Source organism: Phoenix dactylifera, unplaced genomic scaffold (assembly GCF_009389715.1).
Source record: "Phoenix dactylifera cultivar Barhee BC4 unplaced genomic scaffold, palm_55x_up_171113_PBpolish2nd_filt_p 000544F, whole genome shotgun sequence".
NCBI lineage: Eukaryota > Viridiplantae > Streptophyta > Magnoliopsida > Arecales > Arecaceae > Phoenix > Phoenix dactylifera.
Window position 1 is genome coordinate 76,377 of NW_024067953.1, and position 16,253 is coordinate 92,629.

Consider the following 16,253-nt stretch of genomic DNA (forward strand, 5'->3'; position numbering starts at 1 on the left):
TGTGACGGCTCAGAATTTTTACCGTGTTGTAAAGCTCACAACCTCTTTCCTCTTTCTCCTTTTCTGAGTTGCAAGTTACGTAGTACTTAGCTATGATTGAAATCACAAGTAGAAGAGATGAATAGATAGAGCATTATTGATACTATTTGGATAATTAAATTTTGTAATTGGATCAGTTTTATTATTTGTTATGAATTGAGATCATTGTTCCTAGATATCGAGGTTGTAATAATTTTTTTTAGGCCTAACATATTCTCTAGGGCTCTGCCTAAGAGAGTATGCGGCTATGTCGTGTTCCGAACCTAAGTGCTGGGTTCGGGGCGTGACAATTTAAGAAGTCACCTTCCCATCCCTGTCAAATCAAATTTGTTATGTTCACTTCAAGGTTTCTTAAGGACACATGTTAAAATGTTCGTTGTGGCTAATGCCTTGGATCAAACCTTTTATCTCTAACATTCATTCATCCTTTGCTATTTCAAAAACAAACAAAAAAAAATCCTCCATCTTACTTCCTTTCGTCATCTTATATGTACGACTTTCTACATTTATCAACTTTGTTCTAGATGCCAAGAAATTGGCAATGAGAAGTAGAAAATAGAAGTTAGAAGTATCTAATATTTCAACATGCCCAAAATATTTTCTTTTGGTAAGAATAATAGACATTTTGCAAATTATAATTCATTAGATATGTATCTTTAACTTTTCTTTGAAAGATTTATAGTAATGGCAAACATGGAATACAAAGTCACGTACGAGGTTTTTTTTTCTTTTTTTCTTTTTTAACAAATATCATTCAAGATGAATAGATCATATCCAATATAATAAACATGCTAGTAGTTTCTATTAGCCTAAAGTTCCTATTGAGTTTTTTTTTTAATATATATATAATATAAACAAGCAAAATAATTCTTGCTTAAGAGTTGATAAAGTCATATTACTTAGAGGGACCTCTCTTGAAGTTTATATGATCATTAAATTAGCATTTGAAATCAATGACTATAAATAACCTAAAATGTTAGGTAAGACATCCTAAGGGAGACCATATAAGAGACATATCTGTAAACTTATATTCTTTCATTTCGTATGATGTCCAGTGTTGATTTACAAGTAGCTTGCGAACCGATATCTTTATCAAATCACTATGGTTTTTACAACATCTAGATTGCTTAAAGCAACAGTTGATGTTATGATTAGTTGGTGATTAACGTTCTCGAGTTGTTCCACTCTCTCATCTCATCTAGTATCAGGGCTGCAACCTTTTCTTCTGAGCACAAATGAACCCCTAGTTGCCAGTAGCTAAAACCTCTTACGTCAGAAGGTGAGAAAGCCAAGACAGACGATGACTTTGATCTCCCTTCCAAGAGTCATGGTATAAATTTTTGCGTTTATAATTCTTTCAGCTATTCTTTTTTTTTTCCTCCTTTGGTGGTACCTTTATAACACTCATATCTAATGCACTAACATAAATTAAAGGTGATATTATGCATGTATTATTACATTTTCCTTTTTATTTTTGACCACACATGTTTAGTCATACCATGAGGATTCGTGCAAGCACGTAATTCCACATTAGCTATGCAATAGGGAGATCCTCAATACTTATACACAACCAAAGATCCCAAATAACATCTTCCAGCTAGCTTTTAGGATGAACTCATGGATTGTTATTAATGGAATTAAAGTGGACTAGGCTCATAGCCCATATAGAGTAGGAGACACTGCAATATGGAGATAAATTAGATTTATAGTATTAATAATTGAATTTGAATGAATTTGGAGTCTTAGCTTGATGATGATACTATAGCTTAAATAGGTAAAATGTGTGAGAATCTTTACGGGCGTGCATTTAGTTCTACATCAGCTATGCAATAGAAAGATTTTAGGTGCTTATACAGAACCAAGAATCTTAAATAATAACTTTCAGTTAGTCTTTTTGGATGAAATCTCAGATTGTTACACATACGTTGCAATACAACGCTCTTATGATATCATCTCTCCACATTCTTATTTTATTTTCAAAAAGCACAAAATGAAAATAATTAGAAGTTACCATGACACTTCTTTCTCCTTTTGCATCGTAAATAACTTATTTTCCCTATATTTTACAAGATAGATACAACATAGGATATTCATCACCTTTCTTTCCAAAACTCTATGCTTATAATAACTCAAACATCCATATATAGATAACATTACAATCCTTACCAAGTTCATCAAATTGTAATGTTGCTAGAGATAATCATATTAGGTACGAGATTCTATTCATGAGCACTGAAAATAATAAACTTGCTATATATCTTTGCATGTTTATGTCAAACATTAATTTATCAGCGTTGTTTTGTATGCCTTTAAATGAAAAGAACAATCAGAAATTCACAAAGCAAAAACATAAGAGCAAAGTGTTAATGCGATTTGATTTAACAATGGAAACTAAACAAGTAAGATATAATTATAAAAAGTAGGAAATATATATTAATTGGACATGAATATGCGGTTCAAAGAACATTGTACGTGCTAATTCTCATTGCTGTACTTATCCATTTTTACTAAAAAAAAACATGTACAATACTTGCATTTGGTTCGTAATGATTTTTATTTAGAAAGAACAATTATGCAAGCCAATTTGCCATAAAACATGCTTCATAAAATGTAAGAGGACTTTGGTTTTTTTTCCTACAACTCATTTCAATTTTTATAATACATCAATTTTTATTTTCAAAAATAACTTTCATGGAGAGCATCTAAATAAATATCTACAATAATTTATTGCTTCCAGGTTTTATTTAGACATGATTTAATAAAATTCAACAACCACACAACCTCATCAAGAAGATAGAATTGAACCAGCATAAAACGTCTATTTTTAACTTCAACTAGTTCCTAAGTCTATACCAAAAGAGGAGAGAGAAAGTGTGGTCAATAGAAAATAGAGAATACCTTATGTTTGGTTAGAGTTTTCAAATGAAAGACATGGAAAAATAGCTTTCTCATGAGAATAAGATTTCCACATGTTATGAAAAAAGAAAAATCTATATGGAATATGAGAAAATTTAATTTCCATCAGAATTTCAATTTTTTTACCAAAAATATTATTAAACTTTTAGATAGACTGGAGTAAAATTTTTTTCTTTATCAAGAACATAACTAATATTTTGCGTAACTTTCTTAGAAAAAAAATGCTTAACCATGCTTAAAGTCATTTTAGAATATATCATTTTTTAATTAATTAAACATATAAAAATTATTTTTTATATATTATATATTTAGATATTAATTTGTTTAAAAAAATATTTCAGTGATTTTTTTTTTTCACCCACTATACGAGTCTTACGATGATACCGCTGTGTATATCGTTTGTGGTTATGTATATTTGTAACACGCCTACCCAAAGATCTTGGTTTTCTAAATGCTGGTATTATATGTATACTCGGTGAGTTCTTTGGGTCGCGGGCCGCAAGCGGGAGGCGGGACATGGACGGGGCCAACGGCGAGGAGTTTGCGATGGGGTGCATCCTCGCCATCAAGACGACGCTCGGCGACGAGTTCGAGGGACAGATCATCACATACGACCGTCCTTCCAACATCCTTGTCCTTCATATCCTTCTCGTTCCCCCATGGATCTCTTTCCATATGCTTCTCTCTTTGTTATTTTTGGTTCCGTCGCTTGTTTTCTTTGACCTAGGAGAGCACAAGAGGGCACCACGGAGCCCGGGGCTCGGCGGAACATTCGGCTGTTGAAGGCCAACTACATCAAGGACTTCACCCTCGTGGGGAGGGGCGAGGACCCTCTTGACCCCAAGAAGTGCTTCATCGATCTTGCCGCCATCCAGGCGAGGGAGGAGGCTGCATTGAGGTGCCGAATCGGTTCTTGTTTTGGTTTATTTTACTTTCCTTGAATTGGTCGAAGGGATGAACTTTAGAGCAGGTTTATTTGATGGCTTTTGTTTTTAATTTCTTGGGTTCTTTGTTCGATCAATTCATTGCTTAGAGATGGTTAGTCGAATGTGTTGTGTGAGATACTTGGAGCAGAATCCGGAAGACGTGATGCCTTTATTGTTCTTTTACCCCTTTCCGGGCCTTTTTCTCTTCATAATTTGGTCCAAGGAACGATCTTTGGAGCAAAAGAGTATTTGATACCTCTTGGTTTTATATATCAGGAACTACTTCTTGACTTGTTTATTTTCATAGAAATTGTTCTTGAAATATATCGATTTTGAAAATCTGGAGGGGAAATGCTGAGACCATAAACTTTGAATCTTATTGATGCATTTTGTATTTTTGACGGTTTATGGGGTGCGATGCAGACAAGCAGAGATCGTAGCTGAGCGGATTGGCGTCGGGGTCACTGCTGAGGCTCAGAGTATTTTTGATGCATTGTCCAAGACGTAAGTAGATGATGTCTTTTGATTATGCTTTTCGGTCCTGATTGTCTAATTAAAGATTGCAAGAAATAGTCAGTCTTTTGGTAAGCATAACCCACCTTTATTTGTTTTCATTGCAATTGTGGTTTTGATGACTATGTCCAGGAAATCAGCTTTTTTCTTTTTTCTTTTTTATTTTTCATTCTATACTTCTTTCAGGTTGTTTGTCACCTCCTTCATGCGAGCATGCCATGTAGGCTAAGAAAGGGGTACACAGTATCGGATAACTGTCTGCTAGAACCAATAGGCTGTTGGGCATAACCACATCACCTGCACTTGCAAAATTTGTGCATTCGTTCCACCATAAGGCAACACACTTGCTTAATTCCACCAACAAATTGCAATAAATGTCCCTCGAACACAAGCTCCTCAAAAGAGGAGCAAGGTACCAACTGGGAGTAAAGCCCCAGTTGGTAAATCCTTTCATTTGGTGTTACTGTTAAGTTTGGATGATTGAGCTCTGCATTTGTAGACAGTCTGAATATTGGATTTGGTTGTTCGCAAGCACTATATATTTAGTTCAAGGAGTGGATGGTACATTCTGGTGTGGTGTCTTTAGTACCAATTAACTCCACTTTTCTAGGTTTGGCAAGAGTATCTGTGGTTGCAGCTGACCCTTCTAACACAATTTGGAGCAAGGAAATAAACATAATAAGATAGGCAATAGATTCATATGTTTTTCTAGAAAGTAGACTCTATATTAATTGTAGTATTGTTTGTTGAGATCAGCTGGTAGTTGCAGTCAATTCTGCAGTACATAAATCTGTATGGATCCTGATGAGTTCTATTCTATATGCAATATAAGGGTTTTTGGCTGGCCTTTGGGGAGCCCATCATGATTTTTTTTCTATCTTTTTGTTAAGGTCAGTGCAGAGATGGGTGTGTCTGGTTACATGAGCTAAGTTTGTGATCAAGGTTTTGAGAAAGGTACGCTGTAAATTCAGGCCAAGAGCAACAGATGGCCTGAACTATATGTTTTGGACCAATCTGTTAGTCATTATCTCCAGATAAGTTCAAGACTGATATGTTGCATTTTTGTTTATTTTAGGTTTGTTCAGTTCAGATTGGGAATTGAAAGCAATACTGAATTATTGGAGGTAGTTGAAAAGCAAGTTATATGGAAGGATTTTGGCAAAAGTTAAATGTGGTCATGATGAATGCAGAGTACATGATATTAATGGATAAACCAGTATATCAAGGAAGATTAAAATTCTTCAGCCTTTGATCTTGGCCTAGAATCAAGTTAGACTGGTATCTCAGTCCATCCCGGCATTGGTGACCAACCAAGATGACTAAGATATTTGGCATTAAAAGAGTTAATTGGTTTTGTTTAAACAAGTTAAAACAAAAACCTAAAATTAATAGTATTTAGAAAAACGTTGTTTGATTGTTTTTTCTCATAAAACCTGCTTTGGAAAAAGCTGATAGGTTATAAACCCAAAAAATGAATTCTATCAGAAACAAGTTTCCCCCTTTTATCCATAGAAATTGTTTTACATAGAATTATGTTTTATGATCATTTGTTATTAGTTGACTAAATAAAACATGTCCATTATTTCTGAAGTAGTAATTATGCCATCTTTTGCTTATCGAAACCAATGCTTTGCATTCATTATCAGAATTACTATGAGTGCATTCTTCATAACCAAAATGGCTACTTCACTCTCTTATGCTCCTATGAACCAGCAATAAGTTCTCTAATACCAAATTGCTATTGGTTAATCGTTGTTTTTAAAATCTAGAACATTTTATTTGATCCAGTGGTTTGCTATCTACAATGTAGAAATTTCAGCATGTAACTGTCCATGATATACAAATTAGTAGCATTTAATGTTAGCCTTCTGATGTTATCTGAAAAAAGAAAATCAACCTTTTGGGTGACTCAAGATGTTCTATTCCAGGGAAAGTGTGAATTTAAATATGCTATTTTGATGATCATAGGTTCGTTAACTCTTCTTTCCGCTTAGTAGAGTCAACATTGTCGTCCTTTACTCTTGAGCTCATCCAAATTCCTTAAGGATGACATCTCATCTATCTTAACTATTATGTTTTTAGTTTTGATAAGCACTCTTCTTTAAGTTGAAGCTTCTTGCTGTTATCGACATTTATCATCTATTGATAGAGACTTGAGTCTTCTTTTGCCGATGGATCTTGCCATTCTGATGCAAGAATACTGAATAAATCCAAATAAAAAGAATCTATAAGATCATTGTTTTTGGTTTTCTGACAACTGAACAAAATTTGAAGACATGGCTCTCTTAAGGTGAATTCTTAGATCACAGAAAAATACTGAACATAAGAGCAAGATTCGGTAAAGTACAGGGTTCATTTACATATCTAAGTATACTAAAATTGTAGCAACATACTTTAAGGACTAAAACAACATATAAAACTGATCCATCCTGTGGTATTTAGCCAGGTCACAATAAACCTCCAAAAAATGCTAATCACCTTTGTTTCTTTAAAGTTATATCCCTTATTACCCTCCTTTTCTCACAAAAAAAAAAGAACGTCTCAAATACTCTTCCATGAAAATAGGATTTCTTCTCAACTGACAAGCGGGTTTATTAATATCATGTTCAGCTAGCTCTTTGTTATATGATTTGGAACCTGTGATTTAAGATACAAACCAGGAAGCTATATGGTCCACTATTACATAGAATAGCTATCAGAAACTTTTTTTGATCCATTAAATAGGAGGGTGTCAACCATTCTTCACTTAAAGTTATAGAGTGTCAATATGTAGTAATTTAAATATCTTGATAAAATGGAATTCTGAGATGTCTTGACTAAATCTTTCCTCCTATGGGCTCGTAGACTTCAGAAGTTGGTCTTCTACTTCACCTTTTCCATCCTTTATCTCATGGGAAACAAACTGCCATCAACCCGTTTCATCTCTCATGCATAATCAACAGTATGCGGCACTTACTTATGAGATCAAAGCTACGGATATAGCTTTTTTTTTTTTTCCTTCATGTCAGTTTATCATCTTCCCAATCCCCCATCTCATGTAAAAGCATTACCATCCACTTCATTCCATTCCCCCCCTCTTCTCCCTTTTCCCTGCCTCTGTCTCGTTAGAAAAAACATAGAACTTTGTTGTTGTGCGAACCACGACCATCAGTATAATCTTCATCATGGCTTACGTCAAATCTAGCTGCATATGCATGTGACTGTTGGTGCACGAGGTTAATTAAGGTGGGGCTGCGTGTGTTGTCAACCTCCACATATAGGGAAGTCTATTTTATACATAATTTTCGTCATGGCTTACATCAAATCTAGCTGCATCTGCATGTGACTTGTTGATGCACGATGTGTATTAAGGTTGAGCTAAAGCATGTGCTGTCAACCTGCATATATATATAAGTCTGTTTTATTACACTAAACTCTAAGAATATATTAGGAAATGGAAAAATTTTCTAGTTGCATTAAGGCCAACAATCTCGCCTAGCACAAGAAACAAATCAAGTAGAGAAAAGATTGTTATTATGGCATATTCACTTTTCTTGCTATTTCAGTCACTAATAAATCATTATACTATAATTAACATCAAATTCTTACTTCAATTATTTTTTGAGATTAGAGAAGCCTATTGAATCTCTCCTATATCTCATATCTAAAGGTTTGTAAGCACTAATCAACGACTTAGGTTGAGGTTCAAGTTCTATGAGAGAAAAATAGAAGCATAGATATGCTGGAATTAAACTGTAATTTGAGATATAACAATTTTAGTGACAAAAGTTGAAAATAATATGAACTAATTTGATGGGAAGTGTTAGAGATGCTAGAGAGTGAGAATTAGGAAACTGATTGCGGGATTAGAAGGTCAGGTCATGGTTAGATAGGATGAAATAAAGAAAAACCAAATAGGGGAATGTGAAATGGTGAATATTTGAGGAACCTTGCTAGAGTTGAAAGAGAGGATAACTGATGGCGTTCTAGCCTTCATTGTCTAGGTGTTGAATAAGGGTAAGACTCTTTCCTCTGTTTCATATAATTACACCATGAAAAGAAAGAAAGACTAACTATTTATTAAAAATGTACAAGTATCTAAAGAGAAGTGGACTAGGCCTTTTGTACCATAATGGGGGCCAACACTACATTTACTTCCTAAAGTGGGCTGTACTCCTACCAAAAAAAAAGGAAGGAAAAACAAATTATGTTTCAGTCATCTAGCTAAAAACCAATTTGTTTATGAACCAAGCACCATTAAACATGTAGAAAAGAAGTGTCGAAGAAATCAAATAAGAAAAATTCTCTAAAGTTGGTATCCATTTTTCTCTTTGCCAACTCCTCAATTCTAGAAATAGGAGGGTGCCAGCTGGTTCAAGTGGTAAAATGACTGCATGTTGATGCCAATGACCTGGATTTGTGTCCTAGGTGGACTACACATCTAAATGTTGATCAAATCTTTATGCATAGACTCTGATTCTTTTGACTAAATCTGATTGTTCCATTAAATTAAATCCTAGTGAAACTAGGATGCACAATACTTACATGTTTGTGAAGTTAAAACGGTATCTAAAAAATTTAAAAGGTAACCAGTGCATGGTACTCAATAATAAACGTTCAGTCAGCAAACAAAGCCACAGATACCACATTATGGTGACTGGCATCATGCACTGCACTGATAGAAGGCAATGATGATTGGTTGTTGGTACAAAGCATGAAAACTAATTTACATGTGCCCATGCACAATATCTACCTCTAATCATACGAATTTTGAAGCATCTTTCCTAAGTATTGTTTTCATCAAAAATCATTCATTTTTAAATCATTTCTAACATTTCAAAATTTTGAATATTCACACCCACAAACACATGGACAGACAGAGAGAGAGAGAAGTTTGGCAAGTGTGGGCTTAAAGAAAAAAAATGGGGAATACCATTATAAACATTTTATCATGCTATGGCTGAGAAATATATACCATACTGCGAATGCAACCTATGTCCTATGGATTTAGAAAGTGACAAATATATTGAAAAGTTCACCATGATGGCGAGTTTTTGGCTTTTCTTAAACCCACATAGTTATGCTCTCATCACTAATTTTAACTTAAATTTAAACACATGTCATCTCCTGAAACATACTAATGCCCTGACATGATTTTCTAAGGTAATCAATTTTCAACCTAGTTGTAAAAAAATAAAAATATAATCAAACAACTAGAACTTCTTTGCCTATTGGCACTTTCCGATATAAGCAGTAGTTATAGAGTCTATTGACATAGGTTAAATTTTGCGCCCCAAAACATATATAAAATTTTTATGTTTTGATCTTTTTTTGGCGATCATTCATAGAAGACCAAACGTTATGGCTTTTTGTGGAACACTTATTGTTAGTTTATAGATTAATTTCATTTTTAAGATGAATATTTGATATGGAAAGTAGAATTATTGTCTTACTCGAATATCTATTTTTAATAATTAGTTTTAGAGCTACTCCTGATCACATGTCAAACTCAAAGGAGAGTGTTAAGAATAGGACACTGAAATAAAGGCTTAAAATTCTAGTGTTATCGTTTACATCTTGGACATAAATCCTGTAGCTGCAGAGAGTTCTTTGGATGTTGGATCCTCAATTCTAGACACGTTTTGTGTGATCTTTGGCCCTGGACACTTTCATCTGTCCACACTGCTCTTCTTTCCCTTTCAGAATTATGAGAATCTCTTGTGTCAAGTCATTGATGCAATCAAACCAAGTCCCACCCTGGCTTGTTCCTGCTCCTGTTTCTCTATGGTTTCAACTTGCGCTCCTGTTTCTCTATGGTTTCAAGTTTCAACTTTCGAATATCTTTATACCAACAAAACATTTTGGTATTCTCTGTCTTTCAGCATCAAAATAGAAATGTTCCCAATCTCTGTTGTTGATGTCTGGTCAGCCTGTTATGGGACCAACTTTTTGTGGAACATTCAGAAGATTGTTTCTAGCCATAATAAATATTTGATTTTTTTTAACTGCAGAAACTGCAGAAATCTGAAAATAAATTTATCTTTTTAAAGAGAAATCTACAAGGGTAGAGAATCGTCTCTTAAGGGAATCATATCTATAATATGGGGTAATTTTGCAAATCCAAAAAAAGGCGGTCCAACGCACGAGGCTCCTGCCATTGCATGGTTTGGCAAGAGTCAGATATATGTAGCCTTACCCCTGTGTAAGGAGAGACGGTTTCTGTGTTTTGAACCCATGACCTTCAGGTTATAATGGGGCAATTTTACGGCTGCACCAAGGCTCACCTTTAAAATTCTACGAATCCGAAGAGAGAAAAAATTAAAGAAAAGGATGAAGAAAAAGAAAGAAGCAGGGTATCTTCATCAATTTAACTCGTTGTCTATTTGCTCGGAGGTCTTCTGAAGTTGTTTATCTGTGAATTAAGACACCTTTATTTTTTTCCTAATTAAATAATAGCCAAAGTTGACAAAATCCTGATTCCATTGGGATTTGTATAGAAAGTCATCAAAATTAATTCTAGAATTTATGCTATTTCCTAGTTTAACATATACTTGTAGGACTTTTTCAACTTTGATCCTAGTTAAGATAAGATCTGGAAGTCTACAAAGGAGACCAAAAATTCTGTCCAAGTGCAAGAAAATGTAATGTCTAACCCATCAATGCTAAAAGACTCAAAATCAGCAAACTAACAGAAAACGATCTAAAATTGAATAATCTACAGCTAAACAAAATTTAAACCTAAACTGCATCATATTGTCACGGCAAGACAAGTTCTTCACATTCATACCTGCTTTTCTTAGAAGTTTACTTGCCAGCATGCTTCCCAACATGCACATATGCTGCAGCAATTATTGCAGAAATATTAGATGCTGTTGCATCAATATCAGGACAAAAAGAATCTTGTTCCTGGCCAAAGTAATGTGAATCTAATGCTTAGCAGAGGATTACAATGCTGCTTGTCTTTCCAGTTTATCATGGTGGCAATCTTGTATTTGAACTAATATAGCTGCACAGCAGTTGAATGGCATTTCTAGATGATTATGAGTTGGAACATATTTCTAGTCTGTAGATGGCACCGTGGCAACTAGTTTGTACTATATTGCTGAATTTTGAAGGCCATTCCTTGTACCCTAATTATGACAATCATCTAATCATTGTTCAGTTTTCCTTCCAATATCTGGAAAAAAGAAATATATACATGCACCTGCTGGTTTTTGACAAAAAAATAGAAGCAGAACTAATTATGATTTCTTTACTGTTCATCTTATGGGCCTTGTTTTCAGTTTTTCCGATCTCATGCATCAAATAAAGTTCATCTGATATGTCATGTCAGGCTTCCAGTTCATTGGGATAAGACTGTCATAGTGGTGATGAATGAAGTGCGTGTATGCAGTCCATATCTCCCCGACAATGTTAATGGGGGAACACCAGCTGCCAATGAACGGGTGAAGAAAGTAGTAAGTACTCTTGCATTATGATTTTGTCTGGAATATTCAAGTTTTGAACCATGCAAAAAATTCTTGTCTAATATTCTTTTTTTCCTCTTTTTCTTTTTAACCATACAGCTTGAGTTTGAAAGGAAAAGGTTACAAGCTCGCCCATCTGGACGGTTTTGATCATCTCTCTTGGCATGTAGCTTGTGGATGTAATCACTGGCTTGCTTGGAGTCTTTAATTAACACACTGATTTCTCACTAGTTGTGTTTATATTCTAACTGTTCATGAGAAGGCTAGCTACAGCACAAATTGTTAAAAAAACTCTGTTTTCTATATATGCTCAATGAATCAATTGGAAAGAGTCATTTCCTTTCTATTTGATGGATAGCTATGATTATGGGTTTTGGAATGTTTTTTAAGTTCATTTGCTGAAAGTCGGCTTTTATATATGACTATATACCCCATAATGGGAAGAGGATAAGGGAAGGAAGAAGGAAATACATGATATTCATGAAACATAGAATAGTAATTTAACATTTTTAATACTTTTTCCTTGATCACGATTTTGCAAATATATTCGTAATCCTTAATAGTGAGACTAGAGATGCTTATTAGAGATGTCACATTTTTCTTTTTTACGAAAAAAGGGAAGTCTCCAATTTTTAAGGATCCATCTTCCATAGTTAAATCAGTAAGTTGTGTCAGATGGGGTTTCCAAGACTAGGCAGCACTGTTTGAAAAACCAAGTCATTAGGTTGTATATCCAAATTATGTTCTCAGCCGCTTGCGTGCAGCCTTTCTTCCAGCTAGCAATCATACTGCACGGGTGTCGAAGATTGGTTTTGAGTCATTTGAACTTCGGGTTTGGGACAACTTGCAGGCTTTCCTAAAGGAAGCCAAAACAACATTTTCAGTGTTGGTTGGCTTTAGTATTTTTAGTTTTCCATGAGTTGCAGAGGATTAGGAGGAGTTTTAAGTACAGCTTCATCAGAAAATAGCCGTACCAATGCATTCCGATTATACTGTCCCTAGTCCTCCAGCTCCAATGGGCAAGACCAATGGTTTCTTGTGTATTGGCTAGTAAATAGCTTTGTAGATCATTTCAATCTTCCAATCAAGTCTTAGGGAAGTTTATTGCAACTTAGAAGGTAGATATGCATACAAGAACATGTTGGGGGTGGTATAGACACTGTTGGGTTCACAGGTCTATTTAGGGTGCCACATTTAAGCAGAAGCAAGCAATGCTGCAACAAAGGGAAACACAATAGCAAAGTAATTTTTTTTTGCCGCGGGGGGGATCTAGCAAAATTAGCTATAATCTACAGTTCTATTGACTTCCCTATAAATACATCTCAAAATATGAGTACTGCTGAAGATGATGAGCCAAGTAACCACGTCATAATAGTCAATGAATCTCCCTCAAGAATAATATGAGATGCCGTCAGAATTCTGGTAGTATATGACACACCTTTCCATGCAGCGCATAGTTCAGCCTATCACAATTAATGCACCACTAGCATCTCTAATAATAAAACCATCTCCACCAATGTCTTTAAGTGGGGTTTCAAAGTTAGAAGCTTTGATATCAAATTGCAGGTAAGTACGAGGTCCGCATGTCATGTTAGCATTTTAAATTAAGTGCGAGCAACCAATGTTGACAACGATGACTAAGTTTAACTGCAATATTTTCATTTTTTGGTGTGCTTAGAGTCGAGACTGATACTAAATTGGTTCTGATGCAGCATGCTTGTGGTGGTATGAACATTGCAGAGTTACAATATTGTGGAAGTGCTGAGGTCAAAGATGAAGGGATGCAAACGTCAAAGCATCTTGAGTTCCTGCTTGTAGAACTCTTCCCTTGTTTGGAGTTGAGCGCTGATAATTTCTTAGGGTTTTGTTAAGATGCCAGAGTGAGTAATCATAATGAGGTTGCTCAAATTATTTTTTTTTCCATAACTACTACCAAGTCCTCTCTCATTGACTAAAGAGTTAGAACCCTAAGCTTGCACAAAGTCCGCATTAGAACAAGACAAAGAGGGTGGATTGCACTATTGGTCTATCGATGCTTAAATAAAGAGAATACAAGGCTATGTTAGTTAATAGTATGAGCAACTTAAGATTCATGAGCCAAAGTCCTGCAAATTTGCTCATTAGTAACAATAAATATAAACAACCTCTTAGATGTGGTTTTAATAATTAAAGCTTGACAGACTGTTTTAATTTGCTCTTCTTCGTTGATGAACTGAAGTCCCATTGATTTGGTGATTACCTTCTATATGTTGACAATCATGATACATCTTATGAAATTGGTTCAATTGAGTGTTGCAACATAGAATATTTCTTTTTCTTATGTATTTGGAGATAATTTGCTATTCCATTATGATGACATTTCAAAATATTTTTGGAACCACTTGATATCTTTTTTCCAGAAACTTTCTGGGTTTAAATGTATTGCCAACCGTTCAAGCCCAATGTGATGAGTTTGCTTGGTCCCAGTCTGCATAAAAAATCAATGGTGCATAAATTATAGCATGCATTTCTGGAGGTTATGGGTTCATTTTGTCCTTGAAGGGACACTGGACAAGAGGCTTTGGTGCATGGTTTAATCCAAAAGCAATGTGGTAAGGTAAGTCTAATTTTTTGGACACAAGGCTGCGGTTCTGGTTGGTCTACAGTTTACAGGCTGGACTCAGCTTTATGAAATTGTTCGAGCTGCACAAAGATGGCGCAGGTTGAGAGGTTGAGTTTGTTTTATTTTTGCTAAACCTAGATCCAACCTAGTTGTCGAACCGGATCTAAGGTTGGGACCAAACTCAATCTGGAACCTAGAAACCATTGCTGATATCTTATCATTGGCTTGCCAAGGCGGGTTGATCATTTGGTTTGAGCCAGTGATATCAAAGAAGAACTGTGGATGGATTCGTCTTTATGTTAAAGGAAACTTTAGCCTCTAAATGGGTGCTACATTATTTAGAAACTTTTATATACCTTCAGGCAAACATAAGCATCCATCCATATTTTTGTTCTCACTTATTTGATATGGAGGTTACAAATAAAATGCAGTCTCTATATAAAACTTGCTGGTCAGCAACTTTTGAGTAATTCTTGGTCCATACAGGGATTTCTATAGGTTTTTTTTTTTACCCTATTCTATATCAAGATTATAACTTGCTCGCAGAATTTTAAATAATTTCAGGAAAGCAAAAGAACTTTTTTTCTTTTTTTTTTAATTTAAATTTACAGTATTCCATACAGAAACTGCAAACTTTTTGCAGTCTGTGTTACAGGTATATGTCTAAATACTTCCACCGCATGCAGAACCTGCAGTCTATTTATGAAAATTCTCAGAAGTTTGAAGTAATTTTAGAACAATATATTACCTATCCAGCTGATGGCAGCAGTCCTTTTTCCTATCCAGTTTAAAAGTGAGCAATTGGAAGGTTAAATAGATCTGCAGAAAGGGGTCTTGGAAGAATGCCTGGCTGGAGATGGTATCTAATTGTTGGTGCCTATATAGTTTAGAAACTAAAGGATGGAACATTGCAGCAACAAGTACTGGAAAAGCAACAACTTAAGCAGTGCTTTGCTGTTGATGCAAACAAACGGCTTCTGCAAATCAAATAGCTGCTGTTCCAGTAAAATACTGTCTCCAAGCACAGTGGAACCAGCATCCCTTACTCTGTTGAATTAAACTGGTGGCAGTATGACGGACATACCAGGTGCAACATTAGGGAAGGGGCCAAATATGTCCACAGTAAGTTTGGTGATCCTTCTGCATCGCACTACAAGGCTAGACGATAAAAAATTCTGCTCATTAGCAGTTCTACTAGCCACTTGACAATCTGATCTTAGCCAGAGGGCAGCGGCTAATGTGGTTTGTGGAACATTCTTGAGATTATGTTTTGCCAATACCATGATTCTTTTTTTTATTTTTTTCGTTTTGTACCAATATCATGGTTTATGAGACAGCATGATTTAATCTATGGGATGGTACCCAAAGGTCAGATCATTCGACGTATCTGTTGAAGGGTACGGATGGCATCTTTCGTGTAAAAAAATGATTGATCTTGCAAAACATCAACCACTAGATTGCGGCTTGCACAGCTCTCAAGTCTCAAAGCATTCCCAACTTTTTTTCATCTGCCTTCCTAGATCTCGAAGTGGCCATTGCACAATCCAACGACCCACATCAGAAATCATTCTTTCGCACATTGCACAATCCAACGACCCACATCAGAAATCATTCTTTCGCACGAAAGTAAAGCTAACCACTTTGAAAAGCAAAGCAGAGGCAAGGCCTCCCGGAGCACCTCAAGCAAGTGCAGGGCGAGTACTCACAAAGTTGGTGGAAGAGCTGCTTGTTTTTTTTGCTGGCGAGAAGCAATCTGAGGCAATGAACTTTAAAAGTTCAGAGTACCATCTGAGTGAACAATCAAATGGCTGA

At 35.3% G+C, this 16,253-nt stretch overlaps 1 protein-coding gene and 1 long non-coding RNA gene across 2 annotated transcripts; both read left to right on the forward strand.

Moving 5' to 3' along the window:
- The first annotated feature begins 3,420 nt into the window (after positions 1-3,420).
- On the forward strand, positions 3,421-12,174 carry LOC120106397. Its single transcript, XM_039119396.1, has 5 exons — positions 3,421-3,595; positions 3,691-3,853; positions 4,305-4,385; positions 11,707-11,830; positions 11,939-12,174. Exons 1-5 carry the CDS (start codon positions 3,472-3,474, stop codon positions 11,987-11,989), a joined length of 543 nt encoding a protein of 180 aa, XP_038975324.1. The 5' UTR covers positions 3,421-3,471; the 3' UTR covers positions 11,990-12,174.
- Positions 4,392-9,870, forward strand: LOC113462919. The gene is made up of 2 exons (XR_003386256.2): positions 4,392-5,348; positions 5,470-9,870. It is a non-coding gene; the product is annotated as an uncharacterized LOC113462919 (long non-coding RNA).
- Positions 12,175-16,253: the final 4,079 nt, after the last annotated feature.

Bases quoted from the DNA above. Each gene is read 5' to 3' on its own strand.
- LOC120106397 (XM_039119396.1), top strand. From the start codon at position 3,472: ATGGACGGGGCCAACGGCGAGGAGTTTGCGATGGGGTGCATCCTCGCC. The intron at 4,386-11,706 runs GTAAGTAGATGA...ATGTCATGTCAG, and splicing joins TTTGATGCATTGTCCAAGAC to GCTTCCAGTTCATTGGGATA. The intron at 11,831-11,938 runs GTAAGTACTCTT...TTAACCATACAG, and splicing joins ATGAACGGGTGAAGAAAGTA to CTTGAGTTTGAAAGGAAAAG.